This window comes from Vitis vinifera, chromosome 3 (assembly GCF_030704535.1).
Source record: "Vitis vinifera cultivar Pinot Noir 40024 chromosome 3, ASM3070453v1".
NCBI lineage: Eukaryota > Viridiplantae > Streptophyta > Magnoliopsida > Vitales > Vitaceae > Vitis > Vitis vinifera.
In genome coordinates this window covers 19,935,192-19,956,906 of record NC_081807.1, presented here as the reverse complement: position 1 = coordinate 19,956,906, position 21,715 = coordinate 19,935,192, and the positions used below count along the sequence as shown (strand labels likewise).

General features: G+C 32.4%; 1 protein-coding gene across 3 annotated transcripts; it reads right to left on the bottom strand.

Annotated features, from left to right (window-relative positions):
- Positions 1 to 4,152: 4,152 nt before the first annotated feature.
- On the bottom strand, positions 4,153 to 17,303 carry LOC100258744 (protein FAR-RED ELONGATED HYPOCOTYL 3). Of its 3 annotated transcripts, none has more exons than XM_010649897.3 (10): positions 16,829 to 17,290; positions 16,301 to 16,482; positions 5,629 to 7,846; positions 5,487 to 5,543; positions 5,209 to 5,277; positions 5,052 to 5,120; positions 4,877 to 4,945; positions 4,731 to 4,781; positions 4,556 to 4,635; positions 4,153 to 4,475 (listed from the first exon to the last, which is right to left on the bottom strand). In XM_010649897.3, the coding sequence occupies exons 3-9, from the start codon at positions 7,798 to 7,800 to the stop codon at positions 4,579 to 4,581; spliced, it is 2,544 nt and encodes an 847-aa protein (XP_010648199.1). In that variant the 5' UTR covers positions 7,801 to 7,846; positions 16,301 to 16,482; positions 16,829 to 17,290; the 3' UTR covers positions 4,153 to 4,475; positions 4,556 to 4,578. The 3 variants fall into 3 exon arrangements, with proteins under 3 accessions (XP_010648199.1, XP_059592050.1, XP_002268503.1); XM_059736067.1 differs by lacking the exon at positions 16,301 to 16,482 and adding an exon at positions 8,088 to 8,172 and having other exon boundaries at positions 16,829 to 17,250; XM_002268467.4 differs by lacking the exon at positions 16,301 to 16,482 and having other exon boundaries at positions 16,829 to 17,303.
- Between the last annotated feature and the right edge of the window lie 4,412 nt (positions 17,304 to 21,715).

Sequence of the window (21,715 nt, the reverse complement as noted above, 5' to 3'; positions counted from 1 at the left end):
TTCAGCCATTACCCACTATCTCAATGGTCATATACCATGCTCCCACTTTTACCCTTCATCATCAAATTACTTTCAAGGGAAAAAAATGTTTTTTTGAATCACTGCCGAACAAGTTAAAAGTGTGTTTTGCAATATTTGTAATTGCAATGCTTTTAGTGAAAATATTTTTTGTATTAAGTTTTTTTTTTATAATCACTTATACCTATCAAATGTTTTTCCATAAAATAATATAAGTGTTTTTTTACTTTTTATATGCGTTTTCTAAATTTTATCAAATACTTAAAGTGCGTTTGATATTAATTTTAAAAAACGTTTTTAAACTTTTTAACACTTGAATAATAAAAATTTTCAAGTGTTAAAAATATTAAAAATATTTTTTAAATTCATTATCAAACATACTCTTAATTTTTGTTCAAAAATATTTTTTTCTAGTGTAAATGCTTTTGAAAAATGCTATCAAACATATTCCAAGTGATATCTAGAAGTGATTTGATGCTCTAATTTTTTAAAAGTTTGTCAAATATTAATTTTTACAAGAAAATTTTTTTAAACATTAGAAAATACTTTTAATCACCTCAAAATTACTCCGAAACCGGTTTTGTACTTTATTCTAATATTAAATAAGGAGATGTTATGACTAAACAAGCCCAATAGGTTTTAGCTTGGTCCGTACGGTTGACCCTGGCCTGTAAGGGTGAAGAAGCTGCCCCTGGGCCTTGTTTATAGCTCGGCCCAGCTCGTGGCCCATTAAAAAATAATGAAAAACCATTTTTTAAAGCTATTGCCAAGATGAAAAAGGTTGCATAACTATAAAATACTACATTCCTTCGTCATGATGTAAGACTACATATTTTCTTGCGACTTATACTACTCATAAAAGCTCAAGAATATAGAAAATGTAGTTTCGAGATAGCATGATAAGTATAGTTGGGTTAATTCCATTATAAATGCATAAAATTGACATCCAATGGACTAATAAAATAAAAATTAAGAATCGTTCTAGTGCCATTGAATGGCATTCTCAAGTGTTTGCCCCTAAATTTGCCCACATTTGAATAGTTTTGTATTCAGTCAAATTTCCTAAACCAAATTTGGATATGTTACACTTTCTAATATCTGCTCACAAATACTAGGGTTTATTAATATGTCTTTTGGGGGAAAATTTTATTTTCGATGTGTCCTATAACATCACTATACTCTATGCTTAACCTAATGTCCCTAAAAGAAACATTATCGTTTATGAAGTTCGTGATAAAAGATCACATTCCCTCAAGTCCTTGAGAAGTTCATTAAAAAGTATCGAGGTATCCTGTTGCAAATGTGAAGATAATTCTGATAGTATAAGTCTCAAGGAGATTACTATATAATTTTGTTCACTTGAATTTTTATAAATTTAGTAGATTTTGCTTGAACTTGTCTCTATATGCTCTTGAATTTGTTAATTCAACATCAAATTTTTGGGATAATAATTGAGGACTACCAATTTACTCCCCCGGCTAGGTAGCTTTGTGACACAAAATCTCACAACTTCAAATTTTCAAATGTACACCAGTCATGTTACAAAATATATGTCCATATTATTGACATATTTAGAAAAAATCTTCTTAATTTTCATATTTGACAAACTATCTTGCATTTATTTTGATGAGACCCCTATTGGTGATGTTTTGATAAGACAAACAATGGAAGAGCTTTATGCTATATGCAGAGAAGGGCAAGATAGAAAAATTTTGAATGTTGATATCTAACCAGTGGGATTTTAATGTTGATATCATCAAAGATTTTTTAGAATCATTTGCAATTTGTGTTTAATGGATGAAATTTCGAACAAATACCTACCAAGCACAATTAAGTTGATTACGAACTTGTTTGAAAGTGATTTTAATAGGGTTAGAAGTACTTTCTAATGCTTGAAAGCACTCCCTTAAAAAAATTAGACTATATTTGAATATCGGGAAGTTATTAAAAAAGAAAAAAAAATTATTAAAGAAAATTATTTTCTCATATTTGGTTTTACTATGAAAAATATGAAAGAAAGTCAATCATTTTTATGAAATGGCTAAATAAGTGAAAAAATTTTAAAAAGTATATAAAAATAATTTGTTGAGTTTTGAATATATTTTTTTTACTTTCCTTCTACTTTTTCTCTTTATTTTCTTTCTCTTATATTTTCCTTCAAACTTTTTACGAACCAATCATAGTCTAAATGTTTGAAAATCACTTTTAAAAATCAAGAGAACCACTTGATAATGAATTCTTCCAAAAAAAAAATTTTTTTACAATGGAGTGTGTTACCAAAACACTTTAAATTACGTTTTTTTTTAATTTAAATATACCATTAAATGATTTTCCTTAAAAGCACTTCTCATAGAAGTTGAACAGCTTGGGACCTTTTTGGTCAAAGAGAAACTTGGGTTGGGCTGGGCTAGGTAGCTTTTCCCAAATCTAAGGCCGAACTCGGCCACATGGCCACTTCGTGTCGGGTTTATTTTTTATAAATTTAATTTTTATTTAATTATTTCATGATAAATTTTAAAATTAAATTATAATTATATAATTAAAAAAACTATGAAAAACAAGGGTGAATAGCATATACAAAAAAATATAAGTTTTAATAAATCACTGTATCAAAAATTATAATTTATACAGTTTGAAATATAAATTATGAATTTTAATAAACTTGAATAAGTTTATTAATTAATATTTATAATTTATAAGTTGTAAAAAACATAAAATAATCTAAGAGAATTCACCATGCATAATTTATAGGTAAATTTCATTATTAATTGAATTTATAAGCACAAATTTTAAAATTATACAACTATTTCACTTTTTCATATGCTTCAAATAAATAAAACTAAATTGAACATATATTAAATTTCGAATTACACCAACATTGTCCTTGTTGGAAAAATGGTTTTTCTAAAACAATGATAGAAAAATAACTTGACCTGAAATGAATTCGTTTGATAAAGATTATAATATGCGTTTTTAACATTTCTAACACTTTAAATTTTTTATCTTTCAAGTGTTAAAAAGACTAAAAATGTTTCGTGGAATCACTGTCAAAAACATTTTTAAATGAACCTACAAATATTTTAAGGTGGGATCATGTTCGAATGCATTCATCTTTGTGGGTGGATAACATCTTTAATAAAAATGAAGAATAGAGAATTGAACATGAAAAAGAAAAAGGGAAAAATCCAATCATTTGGACACTAAATTTGTTGTAAGATAATGTAAGAGAGTGGAATTATAATGTCAGACATCTCTTGTCCTATTTGAAACTATACTTTTGGACATCCTAAAATTCCGAACACTCACAACAAATCTTTCTTAAAAGGAAGCTTTGAAAATGCAAAAATAGTTAAAACAAACTATACCTCTTCACTTCTAACGTCATTGGAGAGGATGATTGGCTTGTTCATTGCTCCAATTGGAGGGTTATGGAGTGGTTGGGTGGGAAGAAAAGGAAGAAGAGGTGGGGATGCATGAATTTGTAAAAGCTAAACAGTCTTCTCACTTGGGTAATTCTATCCTTTAGAAAATTAAAATATTGGCAGAGCAAAGGAGTTTTGGCTGGGACCTTTATAAAATCTCTTTAGCTAGTGCAAAAAGTTGTTATGGTTTAGCGGAACTTTCATAATACCAAGATTGCCCCTTTTAGAATCTATGGGTTCAGCTTCAACTCATGGCTAAACTTTCATAATACCAAAATTACCCTTTTTAAAAATCCCGAGTTCAGCTTCAACTCAGACCCATCAACGATAAAGGAAGCCATACTGAATGAAACCCTAGTATCCAACATAGAACTGCTAGGGGTGCATAGCAAAAAGCTAAACCCCCAGTAACCCTAACCCCCAAATGCAATATGCTTAGTACAGTTCGATTTTTTGGGGTTTTCCTTACAGTGTGAGGATACAGTTTGTCACCTGAGATTTTGTTAGGGTTGGCCCTGGACCGGAGAAACTGAACCATCATGCCACCTCCAGGAAAAGAAGATCAGCAGCCACAGCAACCGTGATGTTCTGAGAACTTATTGACCAAACTGTCTCAACCAAACAGGATTAGACTGAAGCAACAAGTGATATTAATACAACACAATAAACCCTATCTCTTTCACTTGTAAGGAATTTTCTGATAACAGCAGAATGATTCAAAGGAGTGATGAAATTAAGTTCTAGAAATTCAAACTAAGTACTATTTGGGCTTGAAGCAGTCACAAATATGATATAACAATACAACAAACTTTACAAGAGAAATAAACCCTAACTCAGGATTTGTTCCAACGCTTAATGGGTATTGCTATCAGATGTAGGGTAATAACAGAACTACCTCATCTACCTTTGCTTATTTTACAGACACCGAGAAGAAGGTTCTCTTCTTCGGTAATCCTCCATTCACAATGCATGGTACATTTCATTTTTTACAGAGATTTCCAGCTCCAGCACAATTTTCCTTTTGTAATGCCTTGCCTGCAAACAGAGTGATTGTTGTCTGATACCCAAATTATCATCAGATTTGAGGAATAACTTGAGTTTAAAGGTAAACTAACTTTTGTAATGAGAGATAGGCTCCTCATGCATGTCTTGGTGCATCATCGTGCAACTGCGCGGATCTCACATTAGGCTCATCCTGCCATAAAGGAGAAGAAAAAGTGTAAGAAAGCTATGTAGTAAAGGTGGCATGACCCTACCCAACTATTTGAATACCATATATGAGAAACTGACCCGAATGGCATAAGCAAAACTAGTTGGTGTTCGGAAAAAATCCATCTGCCCCTGCAGACATGAAACCCCAATTTGTAAATGTAACAACTATAGGTTGAAATAACTTTAAAACAGAAACTAATGACAAACATTATGAATTAACATACCAGTCCATGAATGCTTTGCTGAGCGCCATAATAACCATCATGACTTGGTGCTATTGAGTTTAGTTGCCCCTACAAATATGAGACAGAAGTTTGATCATCATCATTATGTTTCTCTATTCATGTGTAAGCATGTCCATCTTCCTTATTAAATAGTCACAATGATGACATTATATACCAGGCCCTGAATTGTCTGCTGATTCCCATAGTAATTGTCACGATTAGGTGCCATTAAGTTAAGTTGTACCTGCAAAAAGCATAAAACACCAATTTTAAATTATAATTTTGTTCTGACGCTTCATGAGATGCATGACCTTAATTATAGCACTTCATACCATTCCTTGGACACTCTGTTGCGCACCATAGTAGCTGTCAAGGGTTACTGCTCTAGAATTTAATTTGTCCTACAAACACGATTTAATACACATTAGTAAATTTCCTTTCTTAATTGTCACAAATTTTTTTTTTCCATAGCATCCTTTTGTAAAGAACCTCTTGAGCTTGGGAGGACCACAATTCAAAAATCAGATCTTCAATGATAAAATAATTTATAGGACATAAATTAATTGAAATATAAATTTAAGCAGGCAAGTATGTTTGAAGTATGACAAACCATTTGTTGCAAGCTGTCTGACGCTGCAACAGCCAAAACTTCTGGCTCAGTGGGTACCTGCAATATTAAGAGAGTCCTTTGGTGAATATGACAGACACGCACAAAAAAAAAATAATAAAAGTAACCACAATTCACAACCAACCTTTCTTTTCTTGGTTGGATTCTTTTTCTTATTTGTCTTGCTCATATTTCTACTTTGGTTATCATCTTCAATGCAGAGGAGCCCATGAGCGCCTGATGTGCCAGCTTCTATAAGACTCTTACTAGAGTTATTCACATTAACACAATTTACAAAAGCTTCTTCTAGCACACGGAATGCAATATCATAACTCTCTTGGGATAATGATCCCTCTTCACCCAATTTCATAGCTCGTTGACATAAGTCATTGTATCGCTGCGACCTAGATTGCACCTGTTCAGATTCTTCTCCCAGTAAGTGCCTGCTCTTTGCATCTTTCGTCCAACGTTTCAGGATATATTGAGATGGAATGTCTGAAAGGCCACAAATTTGGAGAACTATCATTGCATGTCTACAAAGAAAACCTTTATATTCAAATAACCGGCATATACAAGAAACTTCCGACTTCATATCATTCCATGTTACAATGAAGTCTTGATTCTTCTCAAAATCTTGAACTCTGAAAGTTATGGTTGTGTCGTCTTGTCTTTCTCTTTTAGGATGACAAGCAACCGCACCCAAAACCTCACCTTGGAATTTCTTAAATACTGCATGTGTGTACAACCTTGACATATGCTTCTCCAAAGGCGATGGAGATTTTAAAGCAGGTTGTTTGTTCCAAGTATCAGAATCTGCTTTGGCTTCGTCCTCATATCTATCTTGTAGAATTGCTTCATAGAGTTTCACAAACTCTTGCACTGTAGTTTTCTTATGCACGTATTTGTCAAAGAAAGCATTAACACTTTCAGATCGCTGAACTGTAGACATTCCAGCTAAAAAGGCATCCTTCATGAAGGTTGGCACCCATTGTTTACGATCTTCATACAACGACTGCATCCATTCATCCTCTTTGAGTTCAAATCTATCAAGAATTTTACACCATCTGTTTTCAAACTCTTCCTCTGTCCATGACCTGTAAATGCATTTTTCAAATTTTGCCATAAAATTTTCATGCTGTTTAATAACCTGCCCAAGACTTTCAGAAACCTTCCCCAAAATGTGCCACAAGAAAAAGGCATGATAAGCATTTGGAAAAACCTCCGAAATAGCTGATTTCATGCCTTTGTCTTGGTCAGTAATTATTACTTTGGGAGATTGTCCACCCATTGCCTTCAGCCATGTCTGCATTAACCAAGAAAATGTTGCTGCGCTCTCATCTGATATTAACGCACATCCAAGCAACACAAATTGATAATGTTGATTCACTCCAATAAAAAGAGCAAGAGGCATTTTATACTTATTCCTAATATAGGTAGTGTCAAAAGAAACGACATCAGAGAAATTGATATAATCATGCCTGCTTTTGGCATCAACCCAGAACAGATTTTTCAGACGTTGATCTTCAGCCAGATCTATTGCATAAAAGAAGTTGGAATTTACATGCTGCATCTGTGTAAAAAATTCGAGCAAAACTTTTGCATCTCCTGGTTCTAGTGCCAGATTCCGACTCTTATCAAATGGACTTTTGGAGTCATTCTTGAGACCAACCACACTCTTATATTCAGCGAATTGTCTAGCCATCGCCGCATACATCTTTCTCGTTTGTTCACTGACTGCTTGAGCTGGTAAGAGTTCATGGTTATGCTCCTTCACAAAACTGTGTATAACCCATTTTCCATCTGATCTCCTCTTAACATGCATGCTTGCTTTGCAGTCTGTCTTTGCACATGATCGTCGACCTGTTGCATTTTCTGGGTCTTGCTTGTTTTGTCTGGCACGTGGTCGATTATAAGATTTGTCATACTCTCGCTTGGTCCCATATCTAGAACAGGCAAATTTTGCATCAATAAATTCCCTTGATGTCTTTGAACGACGGCTATTTTGTATTGCAGTGCTGAATCCCATAGACCTAGCATATTCTTGATAAAAAGAATAGGCCTCACCATGTGATTCAAATTCCATACCAGAAAGTGGCTCAAGATTCGTATCCTCTTTAAACACTACAAGATCTGCATTGAGAGAATTCATGTCCCCTCCATCTTCACCATGTACCTCACCTCCAACGTCCACCATAGTTCCAGTCTCTCCATCTCCATGATGTAGTTTGTCTTCACCATTCAACATAGTATCAATTCCATTTGTTTCTTCATCTTCCTTATCATGTTCACCAGAAGGTAATCTAAGATCTATATCCATGATGAGAGTATATTTTTATGTCCAGTAAATCCTTTTTCAAGGATACCTGAGAAGTTAAAACAAAAAGTTTATGCAAGTAAAAACCATTAAAAAAAAACTGATAATTATGTAAAAATAACAACAATAAGTTTAAAACAAACAGCCCTTAACACCTCTTTGGTCTCTTTAAGACACTAACTAAAACACAAACAAATGCCAACACTTTTATGCTTGAAAACATTTAACACACAATTTATTTAAGTAATCAAGATAACAGAAGCAAATCTTGGGTGGAAAAAATGCCTAACCAGATAGATGAAGAGGAAATAGACGATACGAAGTTGCTGATGAGGTCATGACAGTGAAGGCAATAGTTAACTCATTTCTGAGCAGCTACAATGATAAGGATGGGTATCTTAGTTGCACTAGTAACCCCAGATCCCAAACCAATTTTCAATATTTAACAAAATCAAGATTCTATTGTGACCAAACAGTTTACATAGATCTGAAGCTTATCATTAAATAGTTGTGAAAAAATACCACAACAAAAGCCCTTTTTCATAGTTTTTCAAATATATAAAAAATGAGAGCTATAATCTTTGCACAAAATTGATGGTTCCTTTCTATTAATAATGGTAATTTGACACATTTCTATATTAAAATATATCTCCTTGATGGGTGAGTTATATGTATGTGCAAATGCATGTAAACTAGATACTTCATGAGGAACTGCTAGTGCTAGTAGGGACATAAAGAACCTTATACAAAACAAAGGGAGATGCTTGATACCCTTAATGAGAGTGAGCTTACTTCATTGATAATACCTTAGTCTAATTTACTGCCCAGATAGCAATTAAAGATGACAATAGAAAGTGTAGCATCAAGCCTTTAATAAGTCTCTAACGGTAAACAAACTTGTCTCTTACGAAGAAACAGTAAGAATCTCTTTAGGACCCGACTTAGTTCTATGATGGATAGATCCTTTAATTCCTAATGATTAGTAGCTCTTTAGGAAAAAAAAAAAATCCTTGGTATTTAGTTACTAGAGTATACTCACATTCATACAAATGCACAGATAAATGAAAAGCTACTAACTCCATAAGATGAAGGTGAAAAACAGTATGGTGGCCATCTGTTCATGCATATTGCTTCTGCTAACAATTGTCTATGTAACAGAGGGTTTATTTTGCAATTATAGGATAATGCAAGGTATAGAAACTCCAATCTAGTGATTTCACAGGGAAGCTGCCTAAGAAGCATTTTGGAGAACTAAGAAGCAAGCTTAACAGAGGTAGATGGGGTTGCTCTTGCCACCAACCAGTTATTATATATGAAAAATGAAGGGAGTCATAATATGAGCAAAAGACTAGATTTTGAATTCAATTTACTATACATTCAAATCAAATCATTATATGCTTTAGGACATTCACCAGAGCAGGTTTTCTGAAGTGCAACCAAGTGAACAAACCAACAAAGGAGCATAATCCAACATCAACCAATTTGGGCCAGTCAAACCCATTGTTGGGCCTCAAGAAATCCAACTTGGATCTGTTCTATCTTTGATAGGTATAACTTGGATGAATAATGCAGTGAGCCATCAGGGCACTGTTTAGCATTTTGAACATGGCACTTAGCCTAACTTTCCTTCACCATTTTTTTTTTCTTACACCTTTTTTATAATAATTATTTTTCTTAATCATTAAGAGAAAAAGCAATCATAGAGGATAAACCAATATATATTACCTCATTAAAACCGTGCAATTTATTTTAGAAGAGAAATAGAAATGTATGCACATAAGCAAAGGCCATATTTTTTCAATATATTGTTAACAGAGATTATGTCACCATGAACACCCCAAATTTATTTATTTTGAGAAGTAAATAGAAATAGTATTGAGAAGCGCCAAAAAGGGGCGCACCAAAGTACACATGGTATATACAACAGCCACCAAAAAGCCCAAAAAGGAAAGGGAAAACAAAAAACAACTCCCCCACCCCCCCCCCCCCCCCCCCCCCCCTCAAACCGGCCCCAACCATGAGCTAAATAAAACATACCAAGTAACTCCTACATATAAAATTACCATTGATTGAAGTACAGTCTTACAGTGTGACTTACTATGTTTATTCAAAATAAAGGGAAAATTCCCCGAAGGAATACAGTTTTCATGATAATTATGAGCACTTAGTTCAGAGAAATCCAGAGCTCATTATAGCATAAACCCTAAAAGAAATCATATGGTGTAACTCACTACGTTTATTCAAAGGCCATGCTACCAGGATGCTTTGACCAGCACATCTAAGCAGTAAAATTATATATATATATATTTGATCAGAAACGAAATATATATTGATAATATTAATGTTCAAGTAAAGGACGAAAGGTCCTTCCCACAAAATACAAAACCTGATCAAAGTAATACTATACTCCTCCACCATACAAGGATAACTACAAATAAAGGCATGTACAAAATATCACAAAAGACCAAAATCAAACTCTCTCAAACGTTATCCTATTTCATATTTTAGTGAACAGAAAAAAAATATTAATTTGAATAAAACATCAAATTATGCTAGTCTTACAAGCATCACAGTATGCATATTTTTTTTGTTTGTAATTTATTTATCTATTTTTTATAGGCAATCACATGGTACAAACACTTTTGACAGTTATTTTTTGTTTGATAAGCAAACAGAGCATCTAATACTGGCAGTATACACAAAGCTACAAAACAAAAATGCGATGGTATCTAAAAAAAACAGCCTTAAAAAACCTAAAGTACCCACACTTAAGGCAATCCAATAATTCTATCATTTAGAACTTTCCCGTTCCCAACGAAACATGGGACTATTCCAAAAGGGATTTAATGAAGTTCTTTAATCTTTGATCCGAAAGCTCTTCTCCATTAAAAATTATACGGTAAGCCATTCGCCAAACATGGTCTCTTCTTATACAATCCCTCAAACTCCCACTCAAAGAGGAGATCTTTCACTATAACTGGAAACACCCATTTCATGCCAAAGATTACTAAAAGAAACATTCATAACTCCCTTGTCCTATCACAATGAATCAAAATGTGGTTAGCTGATTCTACCCTTCCTATCAAAATTCCATACATTTTTGGCAATTGAATAAAGATCATCAAAAATTGTTTAGATTTTTTCCAACATCTGTTTCCGTACTGTCTAAAAGGGACTTAAGGATTTTTTTTATTTTTTTTTTTAAAGGCAGATGAGGCTCTATTTTATTTTTCTTTCAGATTTTTTAATTTTTTTGTCTTATTCTACAAAAATGTAAACTTCCCTTGATGATGCAACAAATATAACACCATTTGTTTCTATTCTCACTACATCAAGAGTCACAGCAATAGAAATAAAAAAATCTGCATGCACAGAATTTTCTATAGCTAAAATTTACAAGTCCATTTTTCTTTTATAAGCTAAGAATCTATTGTTAGTTTGTAACATATAAGGTATATGATGGAAACTCAAGGCTAATATTACAAAACTGAAAATTTGAGGCTAAGACCAGAACCTGAGACATGTTCAGGAATAGCAAATAAAATACTTCGTAATTCTATCATTCAAGCAAACACTGTTAGCAGAGTAACAGTAGAATGCTATAGAAGTTGATGACTTTATCAACTAGGTAATTGGCTACGTAAAGTGTTTACAATATTTCATACTTTTCAGGAATATAATGAATGAAAATTTCCCATTTCTAATTTGCTAACTAGTAATACTGTGTACCAGACACAATATGCAAAATCCAGAAACTGAGACCGAACATACAAACAAAAGCCAGAAATTGGTGCCCATATGAAATGAGCTTTTGATAGGTTGTTCAATAATCTAGTATTTTAATATGCAAGGCAGATAAGGGAATGAAGAAGCTAAAATATAGAGCAAGTAGCGGCAAATGTTAAGCCCATCAAAAAAAAAAAATATTGTGGCAAATTTTATGCTTAAGGAAAGGGATGCCCTTTGGAGATAAGTTATTTGTGGTAAATTTGGGGAGTTGGAAGGGATTGGTGCTTAAGGAAGTGAGGGGTAGCTATGGTGTTGGTCTATGGAAGGCTATAAGGCTATTGTGGGAGATAGTCTCTTCCAGAACTCTCTTCGTAGTGGGCAATGGGAGAAGGGTCAAGTTTTGGAGAGACAGATGGTGTGGGGATGAGCCTTTATGTGTGTCATTTCCCTCCTTGTTCACTCTAGCTAGCTCAAAAGAGGCTTGGGTGGCAAATTTGTGAGTGCACTCTTCTAAGGGGGGTGGTTGGAACCCAAACTTCTCTAGACCTCTCAATGACTGGGAGATTGGGACGGTGGAATGCTTCTTGTCAAGGATTCAAGACAAGGTGGTGGCTGAGGAGAGGGAGGATGAGGTGTTTAGGGAGGTTACAAAGAGTGGATCCTTTTCTGTTAAGTCCCTCTATTCTATCCTTGAGGAAGTAAGGGTAGGCCCTTTCCCAACTAGTATTGTATGGAATGCTAAGGTTCCTCCTAAGGTTAGTTTTTTTTGCTTGGGAGTCAACATGAGGGAAAGTTTTGACTTTAGACCAATTGCAAAGGAGAGGGTGGTCTTTAGCCAATAGATGCTTCCTTTATTATGCACATGAGGAGTCAATTGACCATATACTCTTGCATTGTGAAAAGGCAAGGCTGTTGTGGGAGCTCTTGTTCTCTCTGTTCAGGGTGTGTTGGGTGATTCATGCTTCCATTAGAGAGACCCTTTTAAGATGGCATGGTTCATTCATTGGAAGAAAGAGGATGAAAGTGTGGAGAGCAGCACCTCTTCTGGACAATTTGGAAGGAGAGAAATAGAAGATCTTTTGAGAATATGGAACTTTTTTGTTCAAAGGCTGAAGTTCATGTTTTTGTGCAACTTATTATCTTGGACAAACTTGTTTATAAAACATATTTCTATGTCCTTAGTTGATTTTATTTATTGGTTGGGGACAGATTGAGGAAGGGAGTATTTTTGTTTTCCCTATCCTTTTTGGCGCTATTAGGCAGCCATTGTATACACTATGTGTACTTTGGTACGCCCCTTTTGGCGTTTTTATAAAATTTGCACTTACTTATCAAAAAAAAAAATTTATGCTTAATATTTGTGCTTAGATTCCAATACTTCTATTTATGTAGGCACCCCCTACCATAAACTTTTTTGTCTAGTTAGACATTTTTTGAGCTCCAAGACTAGTTGCTCCAGTACATGTTGTTTAGAAGCCAAATATGAGACATCTGATATTCATGTCAACCCCAATATATGAGACATCTGATATCCATGTCAACCCCAATATCCTCACCAATGAGCTTCTAAATTCACTATTTCTTTAATATTATTATTATCATCATTATCATTTCTTCTGCAACCCAAAGTTGGGTGAAGCAAATTGGAAGGGAACACTGACGAGACTGACATTTGGCACCCACAAGAATTCAAAAAGATGTCCCAATATCCATATCAGTGAGCTTCTAAATTCACTCTTTCTTTATTATTATTATTATTATTTTCAACAGTTTTTATAAGAATGCAATAAGGTGCCCCAAATTTAGACATTCCATCGGCCTATAAACCCTTTATTGAAAATGCAAGGGCAAACTCAAGAGCCTAAAGTGAATAATATCTCAACATTTTGGCCGATTATGAGAATATTAGGGAATAAATCGTTGGAGTTTTACCCAGTAAAGCACCCATTAGGAAGCCATTTTCCCAACACTAATCTTGATGAACGTTTGAAACGTACTTAGTAATTACTAGATTCAGAATTTGATAAGGATCACATCCCGTATCTTATCCATAGGCAAACAAGAATAATATATTAAGAAAAGTTCTAGACAAAAGGAGGTGCAACTGTGGTAGACAGGGCACATCCAACTAAACAAGGTAACAGGGAACAGCAAAGCAAAACAAGACAAAAGAAGGGGAAACATAAAATAAAAAATAAAAAAACTGCCAAAATAGAGCACTTAAGCTGCCCTAAACTATAAATAAAATCGAAGCAAGAGAGAGTCAACACTCTAAAGGAAACTTGGAGTACTCAAATAAAGAAATAAGGAAATTATACGTCAGCTTATGAACCAATAACTCCTTCCTTAAAAATGCTCCAATTTTGCTCCTTCTGTAAACACCAAAAAAATGCTCAAAACCTACAGCATGTGCACAGTCCAGGACATGATAGCGTGGTATTAGTTTTCTATACTCCTATATTACATTAAAACATTCATTCCTTTGTAATCTTTCAGCTTGGGTTAGCATGTACATAATAGAAGGCTCAATGTCTTTGATTGATTTTGTAGATTGGGCGGAGTCTTGTTGAGAGTGAGGGTGTTTTTTGGTGTCTTCTTTTTTTGGTGCCTTTCTTTTAGGCGCCCCACATAAATGTCACGTGTACTTTGGTTTTCTTGGAACCTTATTTTCGTTGTAACCTTACCAATTTTGAAATTGAGAACCTTGAAAGACTTATGTCTCCCCTCGATCATCTGCATTTGTCTTCAACCATCCCAAATGCGAAAGCTTGTTCTTTATTCTCCTCAAGTTTGTTCTCAATAAAATCCTTCTTTGTGGCCTTGTCCAATCTATCAGACTTATGTCCCTTTTCTTCATCCAAATTCACATAAAAATCAAAAGTCTCATCTAAGGTTAAGGCCTTTGCTAGGCCAGAGGCATATAAAAAAGTAGATGCCAATGTCATACTAATTGGTGCATTTTGTGTTCGAGGAGTAGAGAAATGGTTTATCATCCTTTTTACATTGCCTTGCAACTATAAGGCTATGGTACCATCTATTCAAACAGGCTAGGATGGAGTGGGTTCCAACCAAGAGCATATGTAAGATGATGACCATCTCATATAGGGGTTTCGGGAGTTTCCTAAGATGGCTCAATCATGAACAACAAAGACCTGCAAAAAACATACTGAGGTAGTGATTTCATTCATACTGGAGGTAGCAAAAGAAAAGGAGATAGATCAAAAAAGACATAGGAAGAGGCAGCAGAAAATAACATTGCCATGGGTTTTGTAGGGAAATATGCCCCTGGATTGAGTTGGGATGGTAAGAAGGGATTCATTTTGCTCACCTAGACAGTTGGGACAAAAGACTTTTTTGAGTTATCTTGTTTCAGACAGCTGTATAATTAGTAAAAGTTGTATCGAGCCTTTCGAACAGTAATATGAAAAAGAGTAGGGCCAAAACAAATATCAGCCATAGCATATTAATCCAAAACCTCAATTTATCTTCCAAAACCAATTGGCTTTCAACCAATTTCATCAGATACAAGTTCAATTGGCACCTCATATGCAGAGATAATATGGAAAATCATCACAATAACAATTAAACAACATGGACTTTTCCTTTTCTTTATTTGGGCACTATTGGGGTAGGGGAGGTTTGAGGATGTTCTATTTTTGAAAGAAAACAAGTTCAAGGGTTTGGAAGAGTATTTCTTACCCTTTCTTGTGTCAATTAGGCCAAAAATATCAAATTTTTGAGACACATGTCAAATATTGGGAGTTTGTGTCAACAGGATACGTTTTTTGTTAAACAGAAAAAACAGCAGGCATTTTTGTTAGTTTCCACACAAAATGTGCAGTCATGATATTCTCTCGGTATCTTTTTCCATTTTGGTGACATCTAGTTATAAATATTTGATTTGTTGAATTCAATCTACTGTTATTTCCTTATTTAAGCCCAAAAATAATGTAAAATCCAACAAAAATGCTCTAAGAATATATGTGGGTGATAACGGGTTTTCAAAGCTAACCTATTGAAAACATTGTTTGTTCCAAATGACACCTGTGATAATCCAAACTCCATTCAGCAGTCATCTACTATGCTATGGTATAACACCGATAAGGCACTTCCTTTCCTTAAACAACAGATTGTCTATGTATCTTATCATGCTTATGCCATGATTCTGAATTTAAAAATGGAAATGGATAGGTTCTATTGTTCTAGTTCCTTCATGTTATTCAGTAACTTCTGATGCATTATTTCCATCTCATTGTTTTGACCAATACCAAACAACATTGTTAACACCCGACATATTCTCCCACTAATACCAATACATAAACCCATGTGCAATCAAGTCCAACCACTATTCATCTAGTTCCCTCATGTTCTTCAGTAACTTCTAGTCCATTATTTCTATCTATTTCCATGTTTTGGCCAATACCAAACAATATTATCAACACCCAATCTATGCTCCCACTAATGCCAATACATAAACCCATGTGCAATCAAATCCAAAAACTACTCATCAAAGGCCTACCAATACATGCCAATCCAAGCCCAACATTGCAGGAGCTATGCTCAAAGGTAATACTCAAAATGGGCTCATCTAACACGACGACAAAGCCCCGATCACCTGTAAACACTAGTTGATCACACACTTCACCTACTAGCCCTCTACACAAGCATAAAAAAATTTTGAAGCAATCCACCAATACCTTAAAGTTCCACAAATTCAAACAAAAAAGCAACAAGTATATACTCATAACCATGTAACAGAAATAATGTAACTTACTTTTGTTTGATTCAACAATTCCCCCTATCAATTTATTCTGCTTTTTCATGCAAATTTAGTTCAGATTTCTTCTTTACACCCTTTATTCAGTGAGTCAGCTCCATTGCACAAATGATCATCAATCAATAGCACAATTCAATCATACATAACTATCAACGGACTTCAGATTCACCATCCGATATCTGCAACAATTCAGCTGCGGATTAGGCACTGATGCTAGGGCAAATTCAATCTGCAATCTTCCAATTCACCAAAAACGGAACCGAATTCGACAAAATCAATGAAGACGCATTGAATTCCGAAAATGAACATTACACACAGTCCAGTCATCAACAATCACAATACTAAATGAAATTGTACTCAATTCTGGGAATGAAGAAACTCAGACTATTTAACCAAAAGCAACATAGGCATTCAACCAACACGTTATACTCAATTCCAAACGTAAGAAAAAATCAACAAACAAAACTAAAAAAAGAAAAAAATTCCAAAATTGAAATTAAAAACAAATGGAGAGATAGAAATCACCTAGGAAGGAGAAGAAGATGATGAAGATGATGAAGATGGGGAAGATGAAGAAGATGAAGAAGCGAGCATGTGCGATCGGGAGCAGCTGCTGCTGCTGCTGCGAATCGGGAAATCCACACGCGAGTAGGGGCGGCGAGTGGGAGAGGATCCGCGACCAATTTGGGGCGATTAGGGTTTCGGGATCTCCCACTCGCTTTTCTCTCACTCGCTCTCCACACGTGTCGCGTGTGCGAGAGTGGTGGCTGAGGGTGTTTTCGTAATTTTGGCGGCAGCGGTCTATACCACGCTCCTGTGTGCGTGCGGAACATGGGAAAAACGCCCCTGCCGAGGTCTGGGCTCCATGGACCCTGAGCTCGGACACGCGCGGGGATGGGCCGTGCGGCGCGTGCTCACCGGTGTTCCAAGCTCTGCTTCGAGCCCACGCGCCCGTTTGGGCCCATTTATGGAGCCAACTTGGGAGAAGGTCCAAGAAAGAATCATGGTCCGCTGGTCTCCCATAAGGTTTTTTCTTTTTTCTTTTTCTTTTTTAATTATTATTATATCTGTTGCAATATTTATTTAGAATAGTTATAAAGATATAAAAATAAAATTATTTATCAAGAAGTATAATTTTATTTAATAAATAAATACATTTTTTAGTATTAAAATATAAACAAATAAAATTTGATAGTGTTTTGAGTAATGTATTTCATAATAAAACTAAAAAAAAAATTGATTTCTAAAACGAGTATAGGTTGTTTATCAATGTTTTCAAAATGATGAAAACATTTTTAGTTTATGTTAAAACCTTAAAAATTGGTTTGGGTGGTATTGCAAGAAATGTTAGGAAGTGTTTCCTATTTCCTCCTCCTTAGAAAACTCTAGGGGAAGCGCTATTAAAAGTATTAAAGACTAAAAAAACTTAAAAAATAAAAAACCTTTAATTGACTAATAAGAGTTAGTTTGTCAGTAATTTTAGGAAATAATTTTAGGTTAAAAAGTATTTTTGAAAAAAAAAATGATGTTTAGTAAAATTTAAAAGATATTTTTAAAGATTTTATAAATCATTTATCATGTTGAAAAATTATTTAACTTATAGTGTTTTCTAAAAAAACACTTTCAAATAAAACATTTAAACTACAAACACTTGAAACCTCTAATCTAAAAATCCATTTGGCAGTGTTTTTACTCAAATTATTTTTAGTAAAAAAAATTATTTTTTATTTTTTAAAGTATTTTTAAAACAATCACCTATCAAATGTTTTTATAAAAAAAAACACTACAAATATTTTTTCAATATTACAAATGATTTTTCAAAATTTTTTAAATTTTATCAAATACCTAATTTTTTTTCAAAATCAATTTTTAGGTTAAAAAGGGTTTCTAAATTCACTACCAAACATACTCTTTAAGTGTTGTTGAAGTTTAAAATATTGTGAAACACTAAATTTTTATAAGAAAAATGGTGTGGATTGCTTTGCTATTTGTAACTCTAATTCATTATCATTATTAATTTGACAACAAATTAAAATGATGATTTACTTTATGAGTGCCCAACAAGTGAATAGGATTAAAATATATTTAAAATGTTATCACTAATAATCCCATGTTCTTTCTTCAATGATCATATAAACAACAAATTTAATCATACCATAACAATTTTTTTATTTTTGTATATTAAACTTATAATTTTGTATTATAACTAAAATTAATGGCACACACAGAATGTATATAGCATGTAGTTATTCATGTTTGGTTTTTGGAAAATATTAGGGAAAAAAATGTAAAAGGAAAATTATTTTCTCATGTTTGATTTCACTATCAAAAAATATTTTAAAAAATCAAATAATTAAAATTTATATATTTTTAAATTATTTAATTTTATTGTAATATAGATAAATAAGTAAAATGGGTTTGAATAAATATATAAAAATAATTTATTAAATTTGAACTTATTTTTCATTTTCCTTCACTTTTTCTTTATTTAGTCTTTTATTCTCTATTTCTTTCTTTCACATTTTCCCTCAAAATTTTCAAAAACCAAACATAGCCTTAAGGATAACTTCACTTACCTCCTTGAGGTTTTAACTAAATACAATTAACCTCCATTGATTTGAAAATTCATAAAATACCTCTCTTATTTTGAATTATAGGGGAACCGATGAAATTATCAAATGAGAAGAATGTGTGAAATATGTGATGAAATTTCAAATCAATAAAAACTAAGTGTATTTGGCCAAAGCCTCAAGAGAGGTTTATGAAATTAATCCAGTTATTTATAAAAGGAATGAGAGATTTTCTCATTTATGCAATTCACTTGTCTTCCAAGGGTAATTGATTATAAAATATGTTGCATTTGTCAATATTATTAACCCAAGGGTTTTCCTAATCATATTTTGGTGATAAAAAACATATGTAAGTAAAATCCATGAGTGCACTTAAGAATTTTCTTATATTTTTATGCATCTTTAAAAACTCGGTTTATTTATTAAAGTTAAATTTTGTTTAAAACTCGAGTTTTCTTATACAAATCATTGACAAATCATTTTAAATTTGTCTCATTAATACTCTTAAAGATATTGCCTAAGTGTTAAAAGTGAAAGGAATAAACACAGGATGGGTTTTTGATCCAAAATAGGGGAAATAGTCAAAGGACTGGTCAACCGAACAAGGTATCTGTCGACCGGTTAAGCCTTGTCAATCGAGGACCGGTCGTGGGATGCAAAAAACCTTTTATCTCTTATAGTAGCCATGCATTCCCGATCGATGTCCGATCTAGGCTCAGTTGAGGCCTAATAGTCACTTGTCATACATTTATTGTCTAACGACTAGTCAATCGATCAACCCCATCTCAATCAGTCGAGACTACTTTTTGGCATTTTGACTCTCAATGCTAAAAACCTATAAATTGAGAATTTCACTTTATTTATGAGTAAAAGAACATCCGCATTTAATTGTTTAACTACATGTGCTTCACCTAAAAGCTCTCATTATCTTTTTTGTGCATTAATTCTTCACTTCCCTACTCTTTAAGTGCACCCTTATCATTATTCTTAGCATTTTAGTTGTATTTGAGCCCTTATTGAACTACATTGAGAGGTTTTCATCTATTAGTTTGAGTGTTTTTGCAAGTGTTAAAAGCTTCAAGTGAATAGAAATTCGAAGAGATTGTATAAGAGTCCATTGGAGGGAGAATTCAAGTGTAAAGATATTGGAAACTTGGTTGAAACTTTAAGATAGTGGAACCTTCACTTGATTAGGAGCTTGAAAATAGTGGACATAGCTAAGGGGTGTCAAACTACTATAAAATATGTGTTTGTTTTCTCTAACCTTATCTTTTTATATTTATACTTATTTTATTTGAATTTGTTGTGTTTTAAAAAAATCTTTTAAAAACCCAGTCCACTCCCTTCCCCTAAGATTAGCCTTATTTTCTCAAATATTATTTGAATTAATTTATTTATTCTATTTTTTTTTCGCTTTCTCCCTACTTAAACATGATTTTGATTAATTATTTTATTTGAGATTTAGTTTCGAATAAATTTTTTTATCAAGTTGAGAACCAAATGAAGATCAAGATGGAAATAAAAGATTTAAAGCATTTTGAAAACCCTTTAACAAAAACTAAGAAAAGAAAAATAAAGAGGAAAAGTAGAAGAAAATAAAAAATGAAGGAAAATAAAAAATAGATTTAAGATTGATAACTTATTTTTATTTATTCATAGATGTAGAGAATTTAAATGATTTATATATATATATATTCAAGTAGTTTTAATTATTTTTTTTTGTATTTTTTATAAAACAATCAAATATAAGAAAATCATTTTCCTTAAGCTATGTTTGGGTTTCGAAAAACACTAAGGAAATAAAAAAATGTTAAGAAAAATTGATTTCTCATATTTGATTTCACAATTGAAAAAACATAATATATATATATATATATATATATATATATATATATATATATATATATATATATATATATATATATATATATATATATATAATTATAATTATAATTAAATACATAAACATTTTGTTGTTTTTCCTTAGTAATTTCCAACATTAAACATAACCTAAGTATTTTTCAAAAATACATTTTTCTTCAGTTTTTTTCCATTTTCTTAATACTTTTTTTTAAAAAAACCCTTACTATGTTTGGTTTCTGAAAAGCACTAAGGAAAAAAAGAAAATATTAAAAAAATTATTTTCTCATGTTTGATTTCACAATGAAAAATACAAAAGAAAATCAAATATAATTAAAATTAATTAGAATTTTATACATTTTAAAATTATTTATTCCTTATAGAATATAAGAAATTAAGATAAAAAAATTTGTTGACTTTGAATTTATTTTTTCTTTCATTTCATTTTTTATTTCTATTTTCTTTCTCATTTTCCCTCAAATTTTTTAGGAAGCAAACATAACCTTCGAGTATACTTATTATTGTTACTTTCTTTTTCAATGTTATTCTTGGAAATAAATTAAAATATATAGATTTTTAACAAGAATTTTGAAAAATTATTACCTTTTAGTCTATAATTTTTTTTTTACTTTTTAAATTAGATTTATTATTATTATTATTATTGTTTTCAAAATCAACAAAAAAATATATTTCAAAGGGTCCTTAATTTTTTTAATATAAAAATGTTTTAATACTATTTTTGATAACACATTATTATAATAAAAATAAATAAATTTTATACCAATCATTTTTTTTAAGAAGGAATCCATAAAGCAAATCGTAATTTATTTTTATAACTAAATTAATATAATAAAATATCTTACTTAATTTTTATTTCGTCTACCATAATATATATATATATATTTTCTGAATTTAGCTTTAATTCGTTTAGAAAGTGGCAAATACATTACCTTATTGTAAAAATATTTAAATTTTAATCAAA

Coding starts and splice junctions, on each gene's coding strand:
- LOC100258744 (XM_002268467.4), bottom strand. CDS start 7,800: ATGGATATAGATCTTAGATTACCTTCTGGTGAACATGATAAGGAAGAT. Junction 5,278..5,486: donor CAGACAGCTTGCAACAAATG/GTTTGTCATACT, acceptor TCGTGTTTGTAG/GACAAATTAAATTCTAGAGC. Junction 4,636..4,730: donor GTTTTGCTTATGCCATTCGG/GTCAGTTTCTCA, acceptor CCTTTATGGCAG/GATGAGCCTAATGTGAGATC.